The following is an 18,022-nucleotide window of genomic DNA, read 5'->3' on the forward strand; positions in this document are numbered from 1 at the left end:
ACCCTTGGGTACCTGTTTATCTGAAGTGTTAAATGCAAATCATTTGTATTTATTCAAACAAGATTTCTGCTAGGCAACAATGGCCATTTGGGGGTCCGACAGTTGCTGGAAAAGGCAGAGAGGGTCTATTCCCACCTCTGTTCAGGGTGTTTACCATTAGACCTGCCCCGCTTCCTGTGTTTCTTTTTAAAATTTCCACAAATCAGAGTTTCTGTTAAATCAGGCTGAGCCTTGATTTACATTCCAAAATTATAAGCCAATTCTAAAAATAATTTGATGTTCTGGGTTATCAGCTCCCCCTTCCATTGGGGAGAAAATGGAGGATTGTTGGTCCAGAAATTGCAAATATATGTGAAGGGCAAGAAATGTCAGATATTTTGCTGTCAAGGTGAGGAATGGATGGGATTTGTAATCATGTGGATTAATGGGACCACAGATAATCTGAAAGGAAGTCTGAGTTGGGATTGTTTTTAGCCTAATTAGGGAGATTTTGCTATAAAAATAAAATGGGCTGTTATTTATTTTAGAAGATTTGAGTACTGTAACCCTGTAGTAAAAGTTCAGTGTTACCACTTAATTTGATCTGAGCATGTTTTCTCATAAAATTATCAAACAGAATGAACCATCATCCAAAAATAAAAGAAAATAAATGGACTTAAGTATCAGTCCTCCCAAGACTAGGGCCCTTGGACACCCTTCAAACCTGGAACTGAACCAACTCGCAAGCGAGATCACCTTTCAGCCAAACAGATAAGCCTATAAAGTGAACAATAACACCCATGAGGAATGTGCTTCTCAGAAAAACCAACCATACCAGACCAAAAGGGCAGCATCTGCAAACCCCCACCGCCCACCCCCCACCAAAAAAAAAAGTTCAGAAGGCAGGAAGGGACAGGGGAGATGGCCGAATGGAAACAGGGAACCCAGGGAGGAAGTAGGTAGAATGCTGTCACATTGAGGGGACTGCAAGTAATGTCACAAAACAAAATGTGTACAGATTGTTGAATGCGAAACCAATTTGCTCTGTAAACATTCACCCAAACCATAATAAATTGTTCAAAAAAAAAAAAAACCCAACAAAAAAAATCACTCATTTGGGAAAAAGATTAGTTATTAATATCAATTACTGAGCCAATCAGTAACCAAGACATAATAACCAAGAGTATTATTATCCTATAATAATAACAATAGGAAAAGAAGCTACAATGATGGAGAAGTGGTTTGTAACACTGTGAACTGTTCTATACAGAGGATTTAAGGGACTGAGAGTTAAATTTCTGAATAGTGGAATAAAATAAAATATTACAACATTAAACTTTCCCCAAAGAATTGTGAGGGAAGCTTTTAATTTAAATTACTGAAAAAAAAGAAGCCTGGACAAATGACATGAGAAAAGAAAACTTCATAATGGCTATGAGCATCATATGTTTTTAACTCAATTAGAAAAGACGGCCCTGAAAGAGTATACTGTGTTGGGTCATACAGAAGATAAGAGTCAGCTTCATGATTAAACACGGAATGGCCCATTTCCTCTGCAGAGAGAAGAAAGCCTGATCAGTGCTCACACACCAAACTTTATCATGTTCATCTGTCTTGGACAACGTGAATTAAACACTTCCACTGGGGAAAAACGCAGCTACATTCCATCGACCAAGCAAGTAGCATGATGTTGTCTGAAATGTAGAGGACTGAGCTGCAGGAGACTTACTTCTACTTGCAGCTCTCATCTGAGCTGACTGAATGAGGCAACCACCTTTCTCCAGGTCTCAATTCCTCTCACTTTAAAGTGAGGAAAAGATTTCTAATGAACAGAGTATTGCTACACATAATATTAGAAATATATATGTGTGTGTATATATACATATAACAAAACCAAGCCTATTGCTGTTAAGTTGATACTAGCCCTACAGGACAGAGCAGAACTTCCCATAGGGTTTCCAAGTAGCAGTCGGGGGAGTTGAGCTGCTGACCTTTTGGTTAGTAGCTGAGCTCTTAACCACTGCACCACCAGCACTCCATACATATGTTAAAAATGTCAACAGAGGTTATTAGCCAGGAACTCAGTTAATACCCTGCACTCCCGAGTCAGAAAGCCCAAGCTCGTTACCCTCAGGCCCACACAAACAGAACGAGGCCAGTTTGCTTCGGGGTCTTCCCAAGTTATTAATACGTGAACAGCAAACAGCATTAATGACGGGGGGTGCGGGGGGAGGCCACTGCCAGAGAAAAGAAGGGAGAGCTGAGAGCAAGGAGAATAACCCAAAACCAGGCCTCAAGACTAGAAAGCAGTGATATGGGGTCAGCAGACATAGGGGCAAACACACTTAAACACTGTTATCACTAGTTACAGCATGGTTCAATACCTCATATGAGTAACGATGACCGTCGGGCACCAGGAAAAAGTTGAATTAGGTTTACTGTACTCTGCTTACCAAGGCTAAAAAACACAGCTTAGGGCTATCATCATTTAAAAATATTTAAAATAAACTTTCGTTATGGGGGTGGGAATCAACCTATCTAGGAATTCTGCCTCCCTTAGATGACAGGTCACTAAAGAGCCCACTGTTCTTCAGACAGTGGGTCACTGACATCTTCACACACACAAGAGACAACTTAGGGCAATGAGGGCATGCCCTGTGAACAACCTTCATCTGCTCTTACATCCTTTAAAAGAACGAGTGAAAAGCGCACGGTCAACCCTTCATTTAACACGACTTCGAAGGCACCAGAATATTTCTGCCATTTAGAAAGATGCCCACCTGGTTAGAATAATAGAAAACACCACCCAAAAAGAAATTTCAGTTCTATTTTTAAGTTTAAAAATAGGGTTATACTGAGAAAACTCTGATTGTATCTATGCAATGCAAAAAAAAAAGTCACAAAACTACTTCTATATCAAAATATTGAATCGCACAGCGTGTACTGTGGGTGCTGAAAAAACAATTGGTTTGTGTTTTGTTCTGTGGGAGAGGGACACAGTGAGTAGGCAGAGTTTTTCTGACCAGAGGTCATTTGCCCAAGCCCAGAAAAACTGTGAGCTCTTTGGAGCACTTGGTTCCTAAGATGTTCCTGTAGGTTTCTTCTGAAAAGCCAACAATAATAATAAGCAAAACACTTCTTCTGAGATCATGCACATTTTTTTCTCTCCAAGTCTAAAATCCTTTCAAGACTGTTTTACAGTGTGATATCATTCTATCAAATAAACAGACCCATATAAAGGCTTCATTCCCTCAGGACTCCGCGTCAGCTGAATATCAGGTCTCTCCAACAGCCCTCTTAAGCATGATCTGCCTTAGCGTCCAGGCCCTCAGGAGAAGCTGGCAGGAACTTCAGCAGGCTCCACATAGCAAAAAGGCCAGCAATAAGTTCCCCGAAGCCCACACAAAGGCACTCCATAACCAGTCAAGTGTCCACTTGCCTTTCAGGAAGCACCCTGAACACTCTGGCTGCTTTAATCCACACTTACTGATAGATGCCAGGAGAACCGCCTGGAGCAGGACGGAGCTAGACTTTTCACTGAGACTCCCCACCTGAGGATCAGTCCTCAGCGTCTGGATTTAAATTCGGATTCCTTCCACCTTCTCTGAGCTTAGTCCCCTTACTACAGTAACTTGTTTACTTTTTCAACAGACCAAAGGGGAATCATTAATGACACGAGTAGAAGCCCCCAGACATGTAGGCAAGATGCCCACAAACCAAATATAGGTATCTCTACTCACTTACAGTTCACTGTAAGTTATTCTATCACAATGCCGAATGTCTTTGGGGAAAGTCTTACATGGAAATTTTGCATCAATCAGAAAAAAAAAAAAGCCACATACACATACCTAAAAGGAAAACCTCATGAGATAAGGAAACCCAAGATTTTGATCTATTCTTGGGCTTTGTCATTTAGGGTATAGTGATGGCTAAGCTAGTTTCTCATCTCCTCTGGAGAACATACGCAGGGCTGCATACCACTGTGGGATGTTCTGGGCCCTACATCATCAGATATTTTGAGCATTTCAGTAAAAGCCAGAGAAAAGCTAAGTGTGATTTAATATTTTGCACATTTGATCACAATTCTAGGAAAGAGCTCTTTAGAGGGATAATTAAATTGACGAATCCCTCCCTGTTAGGTTGAGCGCTCATATTCCTTCCATTTGATTTCCTGTCCAAAGAGATTCCATTATTTCCCACCACCTCATAAAGAAACCCCCAAAGATTACGTCATTGTAGTACTTACATTCAAAGCATTCTTTGCAGCTTCTGCTTCTGAGCGACTGTCAAAACTGACAAAACCTACAGGCTGAGGAGATAAAAAGAAATACGAAGAAAAAACAATCAGGGGGGTGTCTATTTTTTCTGTGTCAAGGGTAATGCCGAACGGAAGCATTAAGATAAAGAAACGACCACAGGCAATGGGTAGAAATAAGAAAGCCAGTCCAGAAAAATCATGACTCAGTGGCTTAGTCAAATTTCTCACATGAATCAAAGGGATTGTAAGGGTGGGTCTTCAAGGGCAGAGCTGGGGATGTAGAATCACAAAAAAATCTAGAAGGGGTTGGAAGGTGAGTAGCAGTGAACAAGGGGACAGAGGAAAACTTGGGTCAGAGAGGCTCTACTTTCCTAAGTCAAATTCACTGTACCTCAGTTTCTTCATCTCTTAAAATGGAAAGAGAACCGAATCACCTTTCGGTACACTGTAAGTGCAAGGAATACAATGACAAACTAATAAAAGCCCTGTTCTCTCACCGATGAGCAGAATCACAAGTGAACATTTCCCTCTCAAATCCCAAGGGATGCCTTAAAAAATCAGTTATTTAATTAGGCACGACATAACGTCAGATAAATAAAGGTAATAATCCCTTTGGGCTCCATATTTTGCTGTTCAGATGGGTGCTTGCCTCATGGCTTATTCCTGATGAACCAGAGAATTCCTTATTGAGATACAAAGTGGGCTGAGCAGGCTGAGTGCTCAGATTAAAGAAAAAAAAAAAAAGAAGAAACACATAGCTAAAAATCTTCAGGAAGTTTAAAGTAACTATCAGGGTCATCGACGACTGCCTCCATTCTACCCCTTCCAAGCTCCAGTCTAGACTTGTGACCCTGCCCATAAATATGAGGGGACTGAAAGACAGCATGATTCTTCATCATCTGATACTCTATCGACTGTTAAAGGTGGCCTGTTTGACCTTATAAAAAAAAAAAAAAAAAGTAAATAAAAGTGAGTTTGGATGATAATTCATTATTTCCTTTGAATATACAACCAATTCCAGTATAACCGTGATCTTTTTTTCAAGCTGGTTCAGAGCTGGGTACACTGTGGTTATCTCCCCTGGGGACAGTCTCGAACATTCTAGCTGGAGACAATGATTTATGAATCACTTTCCTGTGCTAATGCCTAACTGATCTCACCCCATAGTTTTAAAGCAACAGCAAAAATTAAATCTTAATGGAAATGAAAAATATTGGGTCCTAGTAACGTTCCTGAAGAAAGATGATTCAAACTTAATAAAGAGATAATTTATACCCAAGTCTGAGATTCTTACCTGCTTAGACGTGAGCTTTATAAGAGAACCCTCATAGCCCTGAAAATAAAAATAGCAAGTTTAGCCAATGAGTTCTAGGGGAAGAAAATAACTCTAATACTATACTGCTCAAGTAAGAGAGTCCCTTTTTGAATATCTATTTTATTCTCCTGACAAATGCCTTTTAGGTTAACTGGAAAGCAAATACATATATAGCTAAAGCTACACATTTTTTTTTAGACACGGAGCCCTGGTGGCACAGTGGTTAAGAGCTCAGGCTACTGACGAAATGGTCGACGGTTCAAATCCACCAGCTGCTCCTTGGAAACCCTAAGAGGCAGTTCTACTCTGTACTACAGGGTGGCTGTGAGTCGGAATCGACTCGATGGCAATGGATTTATATTTGGACATAGACTTCTAATAGGTTTGTATACTCAGAGCCTAAAAAAATAAAGGCCTGAAATTCATGTATTTATGTGTCTCCTCTTTTTATTTTTTCATGAAGTTATGCAATGGTAGAAAAACAATGACTGTCTCCAGCAGATAAGAATAGGGATTTTGTAGAACTAGGACAAAGAATGGGATTGATTTAATAAGGATGAGAAGGTGAGACGCTGTGATGACTTGGTCATACATTCGCTGTAAAACAACAATGAAACATTAAGAACATACTAAAAAACCAAACTCGCTGCCAACAGGTTGATTCTGACTCATAGAAACCCCCTACAGGACAGAGCAGAACTGCCCCCAGTGCCTTCCAAAGCTGTGATCTTTACAGAAGCAGACTGCCACATCTTTCTCCCATGGAGAGCCTGGTGCGTTTGAATCGCCAATTGTTCTGTTAGTAGCTGAGCACTCAACCATGGCACCACTAAGGCTCCTAGGAACACACTAGGTACAACCTATTTAGCAACAATTCAAAATTGCCAGGGGAGGCCAGGCAAGAAGTGAGCCGGAATTTTGTGGATTCTTTTTCTTCGTTAATGAAGCTGCCAGTTTTCAGGCTGGTATTCTGATTGGGACATGTAAAAATTCCCTGCTCCTCCTCAAGGAAAATGGAAACACTCCTCGTACCCACCCCAGCTCCTCAGGATAAGAATGTCAAGTCTATTTCTAAAAGTAATCAATGGCTGGTGGCTCACACTGATGGATGACACAGAGGGGGAAAAACATCACTTGACATGATTGACCACTGCGCCTATCAGTGTGAAGGCAGGTTTGCAGACCAGGGTCAGCCTCCAGGGACTTTAATTAAAAGAGAGTCGTTAGGAATGTCCTAGGGTCCTGACTTTCACACTGGGGTTTGTGAACAGGATGTTGGGATTGATTCATCTTCGTATCTTTCTGGCAGAGAACTCTACGTAACCAATTAGCTGCTGTAAACATTTTACCTCAAAGGCCTTGAGCTCTTCTGGCCAAAGAGGTCATGATTCACAGCCCTGCCTCCTCCTTTTTCAAAGTGCTCTCTTCTGAAAAAACCCGGAGATTTAAACACCCCGAGGGCCTCAGAGGCAAAGGACAAATGTATATTTCACTCCAGTGAAATATACAGACTCATTTGGGATATATTACTTCTCAAGCCCCAAACAGAGAAGCAGTACACCTTAATGCTAATAGTTTAGAGCAGGAACAAGACAGTCAGATTGCTAGGGTCTGAATCCTGGCTCTACCATTTATTACACATTGTAAACTTGAGCAAAACTTATTCTTTTAATTGCTCCAAGTTTAATTTTCCTCACTGAAAAAAAAAAAAAAATGGGGCTAACCTACTTTAAAGGATTGTGGCAAGAACTACATTAGATAATTCGTATAAGGGGCTTGCTTGCTGGCTCTCTTTTTCTTTATAAATACAAAAACATAGCAGTAACTTTTCTGTTAGGAAGCTCAATCAGCTTAAAAAGTCATCATCCTACAAAAAAAGATAGTAAAAACCACTAGCCAGTAGAGAAAACGCAGAAAATCCTATAAAGCTGACATTCTCTCCACAACACTTCTTCCTTTTCCACTTTCTGTCAGCTAAGCTGATGTCCAACCACTTTGCTGTCCCGTGTTGGCATCATTATTGTTACATTCGGGGGACATTGTCAGAGGGGAGTTATGTCCCATATTAGAGGGCGCCTTCTTGGCACATAAACCAGACTCTATCTCTATCAGTTGTAACTGGCATCCTCCACCCAGGTGTTTTCAGCTGCTACACCCTACTTCCTCTTCTTCCTGAACTAGATCCTGTCCCTCCAGCTGTCCTGCCTCTGGCTAGGGTCCAGCTTCAACCAGGATGGCTTTTTAACCAGAAATTAAAATGGCCCATCACCTAGTCCTAAGTGTGGCCCCTGTAATGAAGTGCTGCCAACATGCCCACACTGACCAGCTCAGCTGTCCCAGGCATAGGCCCTGAGTTCACGCCTCCCAGGTCCACATTCTGCCCCTTCCCAGCTTACTCCTTTTCTCCAAAGGCTAACCTTCAAGGCTGCTCCTTGGTGGCAGAGTTATTTCAGCTTATGCCAACTTCCTGTTAAGTTTTCAATCTCATCAACATTAAGAATCCCAAAAGTTATTTTATTTCCATAGTTACCATGGACAAACAGCTATGTTCAGTATTTCACTAAGCACCAGGAAAAAGTCCCCTCAATTCAAACCAAGACATTCTCTAAAATTTCGTTTCTACTTTGTTTGAAACTTAAGGACGCTTTTTCCCATGGTAAAAATAATAGTGGCTGGGGCAGTTCATAAAAGCCTATTTAACCTATTATGTCTCCAAAGAATAGTATTAACAGCACTATTTCAACTAAGAAGGAAGCCTCCTAGGTATAGGGCTTGACCTATGTTATTGCAACGGCTATGTAAATACTTTTTAAGTAATTTATAATGTTGTGGGTGATCTGTACTCAGAAGCACAGCCCCAATTGCAGTAAGATAAATGAGGAGGACGCTGAGGCTATTCTGACTGGAATACAGACAGTGGGGCCCAGTTTCACGTCCACAGTAATAAGAGTCACTGGAGGACTAAAGACAGTTTTAGTCTATTGGTGAGACTACACATTAGAACTAAGCTATTACATTTCCCTTACTCGCTAATCTTTTCAAAACATCACTTTACAAGGTGCTTTCTCAAACCTTTCATTTCTTCCTCCCAAAAACCCCCATGAAGCACGTGGTACATGGACTTTTTGTTTCCTTTTACAATTTCTGAAAGATAGGTAAAGGTACCTTAAATGGTCTGAAAAGCAGGTAGAGCTCCCGAGGTTTGATATCCAGAGGGAGACCACTGACAAATAGGGTCCGGACCTGTAAAAATAAAATTGAGAAGCAGTCAAGAGAGTGGACAATCCAAAGAATAACTGTCATCTGAAATCTCAATAAACACGTTTCTCCAAATATTCCATGACTCCTACACCTAACTCAAGCAGTTTCCGTGATAACAAACATTCTAATATTAAGCTGCCATTAAGCCAATTTTCTATGTGGATTATTCAGAGTGAATGACCACTAACAACAACCACCAAAAAAAAAAAAAAACCCCACTGCTGAATGACCACTAGCTAATTTAAATTTCCACCAGCAGTCTATGATTTTGTTGTACTGTGGTGGCGTCTGTATTGCTAGAATGCTGGAACCTATACCACCAATATCTCAAATAGCAGCAGGGTCACCCACAGCAGACAGGTTTCAGCAAAGCTTCCAGACTAAGACAGACTAGGAAGACCTGGCGATCTGCTTACAAAAATTAGTCAATGAAAACCCTATGAATCACAATGGAATTACTGTTTGATATAGTGCCAGATGACATGCCTCCTAGGTTAGAGGGCACTACACAGTAACTCCAACAACAGACTCACACATACCAAGGATCAAGAAGATGGCACAGGGCTGGGCAATGTTTTGCTCTATTATATAATGTCACCTGGACAGCAACTAACAACAATTTAAATTTTACATATTGACCTCCTTTTCCCAATAGCCATTGTCCGGTTCTGAAAATGTGTGGGGGTTCCGTATAATTTAAATACTAGCTTCAGAAAAAAATGCAATTTTACCCTAACTATTTATATGACCATATAACATGCCTCAAAAACAAAATGGAAACAAATTTTGCCTTCTCCTGCTTGTAACGGCTTCCCTCATTTGGTGTGAATAATAACAGTAGTTTTAATAAATGTACAAGTACAGTTAACAATCCAAATGAATTGAAATAGTAGCTGAAATGGCTAATTCTGCATCTGGTCCATTTTAAAACAGCAGCAGACCTCACTGATGGGTGCTCCCGTTGGGTTCTTCTATAGCACAACCAAAATGCATGCCTACGATGTGCAAGGCACTGCTCAAAAAAAAAAACAAAACCCCAAACCCATTACTGTCAAGTCGATTCCGACTCACAACGACCTTATAGGACAGAGTAGAACTGCCTCATAGGGTTTCCAAGCAGCAGCTGGTGGATTCAAACTGCCAACCTTTTCGTTAGCAGACGAGCTCTTAACTACTGTGCCACCAGGGCTCCAAGGTGCCTGGCTAGGTGCCACTAATAAAAGTCATACGAGACACATGTAAACATCTGTAATTGGAGAAACAGGGTGCACACCATGTGCTCAGTGTGTACTAAAATGCAGAAGGCAGATGGCACAGTTCTGGCTGCAGGAGTGGAAGTCATGCTAGCATCTGAATGAGAATTTAAAGGATGGGTAGCATTTTACTAGATAAAGACAGGGTAGCATCTTAGCAGATAAAGATAAAGGTGAGATGGGGTGGGTGAGAATCACAGGCATAGAAAAGCATTAGTGGAGGCAGTGAAGTGGGGTGGCCCGGTGGATTGTGGGGGCGGGGTGCGCAGACAGCTGACTGGAGGTGTGGTTTCCTGCAGAGATTCAGGGGAGAGGGGAAGGGTGAACCAAAACTGACCAGGTAGCTTAGGGTCAAAACCACAGAGGACAGAAAAAGTCACTGGCTAGGAATTCAGTCTTAATTCAACAGGCAAGGAGTTAACTATTGAATTCCACACTTTCTAGTCCCCTTCTCCACTCCTGGTGATACAACATGACTTTCCTCATCAGAAATCATGCTGCTACTGAAAGAAAATTTGAATGATCAATTGTTAACCGTGTGTAAAATATGGGAAGACTTTTTCCTTAGTGAGAAATAGCAAGGGTGTCCTCTAGCTCCCTAACACTTCGCACCGGTGCTACTAGCACAGAAGCACAAATCAGCAAGCAAGTCCCTTTAAGCACAGTACACAGCAAAACGTCATGCCATGTGTATGTAGGTGTTTAATAAGCACTATGTGATGCAATGATTAAGCACTTGCTCGGCCGCTAACCAAAAGGTCAGTGCTTTGAAACCACCAGTGGATCCGGGAGAAAAAAAAGACCTGGTGATCTGCTCCTGTAAAGATTTAAAAAACAAAAACCCAGACCCATTGCCATCGAGTCGATTCTGACTCACAGGGACCCTGTAGGACAGAGTGGAACTGCCCCATAGAGTTTCCAAGGAGCACCTGGTGGATCTGAACTGCTGACCTTTTGGTTAGCAGCTGTAGTACTTAACCACTATGCTACCAGGGTTTCCCTGTAAGGATTACAGCCTAGGAAACCCTATGGGGCAGCTCTACTCTGTCATATAGTGTCGCCGTGAGTTGAAATTGACCCCACAGCACACAACAACATTAAATGATGATGTAACAGTAACAACAGTTGCCCTTGATTCCAACTCATGGCGACACCATGTATGCAGAGTAGAACCGTGCTCCACGAGATTTTGAATGCTGTGACTTTTCAGAAGATCACCAGGTCATTTTTCCTGAGGCACCTCTGGGTAGGTTCAAACCGCCAACCTTTTGGTTAGTAGTCGAGTGATCGTCCAATGGTACCACCTAGGGACTCCATAATGATGTGAAGAGCCCCAGGATTCCGAATGCCAAGATAAGGAACACATCCATCACCTCCAAAAGTTTCTTCATCCCCCTTTAATGCTTTCTCCCATCTCCAGAAAACCAATGACATGCTTTCTGTCACTATAGATAAGTCCGTATGTTCTGAAGTTCTATATAAATGGAATCATAGACTATGTACCCTTTTAGATCTGGATTCTTTCACTTAGCATAATTATTTTGAGATTCACCTATATTAATGCATGTATCAGTACTACATTCCTTTCGATTAATGAGCAGTATTGTGTTGTATGGACACACCACAGTTTGTTCATCCATTCAACTGTTGAAGGACACTGAGTTGTGCCTAGTGTTTGGCTTTTAGGAATAAAACTTCCACGAACATTTACATCAGCATGAACATTGAAGTCTTTGTATAGATACGTATTTTCTTTTTCCTTGGATAAAGACCTAGGAGTGGAGTGGCTTAATCATATAATACATATACTATTTAAGAAACTGACAAACTGGCTTTTAAAGTGGCGGCACCAATTTACATTCTCATCCGGAGTATATAAGAGTTCCAGTCCCTCTACATCCTTGCCAACGTTTAGTATGGTCAGTCTTTTAAGTTTCAGTCATTCTGACAAGCGTGGTATCTCACTGTGGTTTTAATTTTCATTTCCCAAGTGACTAATGATGGTGAACATCTTTTTAAATGCTTCAAAAATATTTTTATAATACAGTGAATTTCACTGGTTCATTTTGAAGTATCAGACCAACCTTGCATTCCTGGGATAAATCCCAGATGGTGAGGATGTATTATCATTTTAAAGACCGAATTTGCTAAAATTTTGTTTGGAATTTTTGCATCTATCTTCATAAGGGATATTGGTCCATTGTTTCCTTTCCTTGTAATGTCTTTGTTTTTGATATCAGAGTAATGTTGGCCTTGTAGAATGAGTTGGGAAATATTCTCCCTTCTTCAATTTTCTGGAAGAATTTAAGTATAATTGGTATTATTTTTTCTTTAAATGTTTGGTAGGATTTGCTAATGAACTCACATAGGCATGGAGTTTTCTTTGTGGGAAAGAAAGATTTTAACTACAATTCAATTTCTTTTAATAGATACAGTGCTATTTAGGTTATCTACCTCATCTTGAATGAGCTTTGGTAGTTTGTGTTTTCCAAGGAGTTTGTCCATTTCATCTAAGCTCCCGAAATTATTGGCATAAAGTTGTCCATCACTTCTCTCCCTACTGACCATCCTGGCTCGAGGTTTATCAATTTTGTTGATCTTTTCAAAGAATCAGCGTTTGGTTTCATCCATTTTCTGTGGTTTTTCTGTTTTCTAAGCTCATTGATTTCTGCTCAGATTTTTTTTTTTTTTCTGCTGCTCTCCTTGGGTTTAATTTGCTCTTCTTTTTCTAGTAGTTCAGGAAGACATTGATATAACTGAGATTTTTTTTTTCCTTTCTTTCTATATAGAGCTATATACATTTACCATTAGCTACCACTTTTCGTGACATTCCCACAAGTTTTAGTATGCTGTGCTTTTATTCTCATTCAGTCAAAATGCTTTCTCATTTCCCGTTTGATTTTTCCCTTGACCCATGGGTTACTTAGAAATACTTTATTTAGTTTCCAAGTTATCTGAGGACTTCCCAGCTATCTCTTTGTAATTGATTTCTAATATAATTTCATTGCAGTATGAGACATAGCTTGTATGACTCAAATCCTTTTAAAGTTATTGAGACTTGTTTTACAGCCCAGAACATGGTAAGTGTTCTGTGTGCACTTAAATGTATGTTCCGCTGTTGTTGGGTGGAATGTTCAATAAATGTCAACCGGGTCAAATTTGTTGTTCAAATCTTTACTGATTTCATTCCTACAATTTCTATCAATTATTGAAAGGCACGTATTGAAATCTCTAACTATAATTGTAGATTTCGCCTTGCGATTGTGTCAATTTTTGCTTCATATTATTTTGAAGCTTTGTGACTCGGTTCAGGAACATTTGGATTGCTATGTCCTCTGAACACCTTATTTAGTACTCTTTTTATTAGAAGAGCTCCCAACGCCTCTTTCTGAGGCCTACGTTCCCCCTCTTGTCCACCATCTTCGCCACTGACAAAGACTGTTTCCTTATCAAGGCTGCTAAAGCTGAATTTCCAACAGCTGCCAAAGACATAGACCATGAGGGAATCCTACTATCTAGTGTGCCCAGTCTACCTCCCAAAACCCTCTTCCATAGCCTAGGAGGTGAACACAGTCTGTTCCACTTTGACCAGGACAACCCGGTTTTTGTTGAGTGCCCATTACGTGCCTGACACTATGCCAGGTGCTGACTAGATTACAGAGGGTGCCATGGAAATAATATAAGCAAGTTCTGTTTGGTATCATTTGTCCAGCAGTGCAGCTTACCTATGTGATAGGTATCAATTAGGTTTTGGGGAGTTTACCTAGGAAATAAGCTACGGTGTATAGCATTGTTTTAAAGAAAAAGGCTTTACAAACTTGGAAATCAAAACAATTTACCAACAAAATTAATTAAAAATCTAGGGGTGATCAACAAAAGATTACTTAATATAAATTAAGCTTCATCTAAGTCCATACAGAAAACCCTGGTAGCATAGTGGTTAAGAGCTATGGCTGCTAACCAAAAGGGTGGCAGTTTGAATCCACCAGGCGCTTCTTGGAAACCCTATGGGGGCAGCTCTACTCTGTCCTGCAGGGTCGCTAGGAGTGGGAATCAACTCAATGGCAACACTTTTTTTTTTTAAGTCCATATAATGGAATATGATGCAGCCAATAAAAATGATGTCTGAGAGAACAATATGCATTTTCATTCTGTAAAACGAACAGCCAAGGTACATATATATTTGCAGATGGAAAAAAGTCTTACAGGGTATACACCAAAATGTTTATATTTAAATAGTTCAGCCCTGAGTGGTGGAATAATAAGTGAATCTAATGTTTTCTATTACCTTCTTTTCCATCCTTCTATAATAAGCATGTATTATATACTCTAAGTTTGTTTTCTTTGGTTAGGTTGATGACTGCCTGGATTCAGGAAATTACCTTTCTTTCTTTAGGAAACTAAAAAAAAATTATCATTTTTTATATGAATAAAAAATTATAAAGTGTATGACAGAAAATCTTATGGAAATCAGAATGAAAAGTGAGATTCTTATCTTAGTGGCTCAATAAACCAAAAAAACCAAACCCATTGCTGTCAAGTCGATTATGACTCATACATAGCGACCCTATAGGACAGAGTAGAACTGCTCCATAGGGTCTCCAAGGACCACCTGGTGGATTCAAACTGCCAACCTTTTGGTTAGCAGCCATAGCTCTTAACCACTATGCTACCAGGGTTTCCAGTGTCTCAATAATAAACTATTACGCATTAAAAAAAAAAAAAATTGAGATCCTTTTAGACCCAAGTTTACCACTCACCCACAGGTGCCAAAAGGCTCAAAACAACTGTTTGATCAAATCTGAGGCAACTAAGATGTTTGGCATTTCAGTTACAGATGGACATGAGACGTCCATTTCCTGGGATCCAGTTAAGCCCACTACTGTCTCAGAAACCTGACAGGATATTTCTTCTCTCACTGAAGAGAAACTCTCCTCTGACAGAACAGAAAGACTAACAAGGGAAGGGAAGACAATTTTTAAAAGAAATCATGGAAAAGGAATGGAAAAAATTACTCTTTCTCAACAGCCAATCCATGCTTTTCTGTAATGACTAGGGACTAGAAACACATGGGTATTTAAGAACATTCTAGTCTCTCTAGTCTTCTCATCATCACCATACTTGATATCTGAACCATTAGATAGCAAAGCTGGGTTTCTCCATCATCAGACACTCGTGAAAAACTGTTCCCAAAAAAGAACAAACAAATGATGCCAAATGAACTTCACAGCAGGTCAAATCCTCATCTAGGGCAGCCCTTCATTTACCAGCAGTGTGTACGGACACAGATGTGCCTGGAACTATGCCTTCAGCAGCCACAGATGTTTACTTTATCAGACACATGGGGAAACACATTTCTCAGTCAAGGACACAACTCATAGAAATTCAAGAGATGAAGCTGCTGATAGCTCTGTCCCAAAGGGGCTCTAATGGATTCTGTAGAAGTACCTCCAACATCATTTTTACCCCAATAGGCCTCAAAGAATAAATGCTAGTAGAAATCGTCCTGTGTTGAAAAACAAGTGCAAGGGTCTTCCCGGCTCGGTCATTATCTAGCGTTCCTTCAAAGGCCACAATACATTTTGGATAAAACAGGCCATGTGTTCTTAAATGGCACTGCCAGCTCCCACTGGGAAGGACAAGCTACATTTCAGTGACTGGCTTTGGGGTTAAGGCTCCAGTTCAATAAGAAAAGTCACTGTGTCATTCATTCTTAAACCTCCTGGATAGAAAGACCAGGAATAGGCCTTGAAATGGAGAAGCCCTCAATTTAATGAAGCACATATACGTTATTCTGAATATAATCTAGACATAAAAACAAAAACCAAGAGACAAATGATTAATTTCAGTACCTCGCAGAGAATAATCACACATACTTTTCAGCCACAAGCCACATCCAGTAAACAGCACAGCATCCAATGGCTGTGGGCATTTTTTGTGTTATGTTTTAGCTGCTCTTAGCTGACCTCTTGAGGTTCTTCTTAAATTCACAGGATTGGGTAAGGCAATTTCTCATTTTCTAATGACTCATGAGTAATCATATACAGTCACTTATTTGAGACACTCTAATGAGTAAATTCTATGAGGGTGTGTCTACGTTAAGCTATCCCTCTGTAAGTTTTCTCTCCATCTACCCATGTTCCTAAACATATAAATGTAGACTCCAAAAAAAGCTTTCAAATGTGCTGTATGTTTGAATCACTCTTCTGGAGTAATCATTCTTTGAAACGCACAGGTGGATTCACAGATAAACTATGTCCAATTGCGTTTCAGAGTTTGAAGGCTCTTTTTTGGTAGTGGACAGCCTGGTGATCTGCTTCTGAAAGGTTAAGGCCTTGAAAACCCTATGGAGCAGTTCTACTCTGCATATATGTGGTCACCAGGAGTCAGAATTGACTCGATGACAGCTAACAGCAGCAGCAGCACAATCCTAAGCAGAGTGATTGTAGTGGTTAGCTGCCATCAGGTTGGACCCTGACTCATGGCAACCTCATGCATGATGAAGCAAAACACTGTCCACTCTTGTGCAGGCCCCATGATCGGTTGCAGATCAGATCATTGTGACTCACAGGGTTTTTCACTGGCTGATTTTTGGAAGCAGATCACCAGGCCTTTCTTCCTCGTCCACTTTAGTCTGGAAGCTTCGCTAAAACCTGTTCAGCATCACAGCCACATGCAATCAATATTTGTTGACTGATTTCAGAAATCTACAGAATAACATTGTGTATTCATAGGAGGTAATCAGTGGCTGCTTGTCAACAGCTCTGGTAACCATATGGCAAGCAAAATGAGATGACCACATTTCCCAATAACAGCCATGTCAATGGTTACCCCAACAACAAATAACAGATACTCATACGTGGCAAAAGGCAGAATAGATTAGCACTGTGAGAGACAGAAATGTAGAGATGGAGAAAAAGAGAAATGAGACCTCCTCCCCCCCAAAAAAAATCAGAAATAAAGGAGAAAAATGGAAAGCCATAGTCTAGAACACAGAATAAAAAAAAAACAGAAAACAAAGAATTCAAGACTATATATAGACCCATCAACAAAGACTGAAAGTATCAATATAGGTGTAAAAATATTTACTGGTAAAATCACTCACATTTCAATTCATGATAAAAAAACATGCATATATAAGTCCAATTTCAACAAATATAAGTGAATAATCCACAAAAAGTTTTTTGATAAGATGCCTAAACTCAAACTCACTAATTGCCTGCATATTTAACGTGTCAAGGGAGGGAAGACATCTCTATCTACTGACTTAGAGCAAGGTTCACAATTGTTAATCCCTGTAATTCCAGTTTAATTCCCACATTTTTATAAATTAGTACATGCTGAAGAAAAAAAATATGCAAGGAACATATACGAAATTACCTATATGTTAACAGTGAGAAGGAAGCTGGGATTATAGAAAACTTACATTTTACACATTTACACATTTTTGTACTTAAATATTTATAAGCATAAACTACTTCAAGAGAGAGGAGGGGAAGAGAGCGACAGAGAACAAACACAAGCCCAAATATATCTCCTTCCTTTGAAAATACAGAATCTTGGGTCCTGCCGATTTATGTCTGTCCTTAGAAATTTTCTCATTTTCCTGCCTGTTTTGCTCCACAGGGACAAGCTTCATCTCAGAAGAATATACACTCAGGTAGCTTGCTTCACATTTCAATTTCGACCAAGAGTCAGTGTTTCTTAGCACATGTCTCTACAGAAAATCTAACCAAAAAGGGCACCGGGTTCAGTTAAAGGGTGTTCCTGCTTTGGGACCACCCTGCTGCCCACCGAGACCAGACCAAAGAGACCAGCAGTTCTCTAAAGCCTCAGGAATTGCCGTCTCTCTCTTCTGAGAGACCATGTAATGTAAACGTGGTTCCAGGGATGGATCAGTTAAAAAGAACCCCAAATATCTGCACAGCATACATTTCATAGAGCTGGGTTGTTTCA

At 40.2% G+C, this 18,022-nt stretch overlaps 1 protein-coding gene across 7 annotated transcripts in view; it reads right to left on the bottom strand.

The window, feature by feature from the left end:
- RBPMS (RNA binding protein, mRNA processing factor) overlaps positions 1–18,022 on the bottom strand; it is a 202,537-nt gene that overhangs the window by 112,891 nt on the left and 71,624 nt on the right. For all 7 annotated transcript variants that reach the window (XR_010318656.1, XM_064272836.1, XM_064272837.1 and 4 more), the window contains exons 2-4: positions 8,718–8,795; positions 5,532–5,570; positions 4,226–4,288 (exon numbers count right to left, since the gene is read on the bottom strand). Coding sequence is in view for 6 of the 7 variants with exons in the window: in XM_064272836.1 (XP_064128906.1) it covers positions 4,226–4,288; positions 5,532–5,570; positions 8,718–8,795 (180 nt within the window). In the remaining variant the exon portion in view is untranslated. The remainder of the gene's footprint in view (positions 1–4,225; positions 4,289–5,531; positions 5,571–8,717; positions 8,796–18,022) is intronic.

This window comes from Loxodonta africana, chromosome 19, assembly GCF_030014295.1.
Source record: "Loxodonta africana isolate mLoxAfr1 chromosome 19, mLoxAfr1.hap2, whole genome shotgun sequence".
NCBI lineage: Eukaryota > Metazoa > Chordata > Mammalia > Proboscidea > Elephantidae > Loxodonta > Loxodonta africana.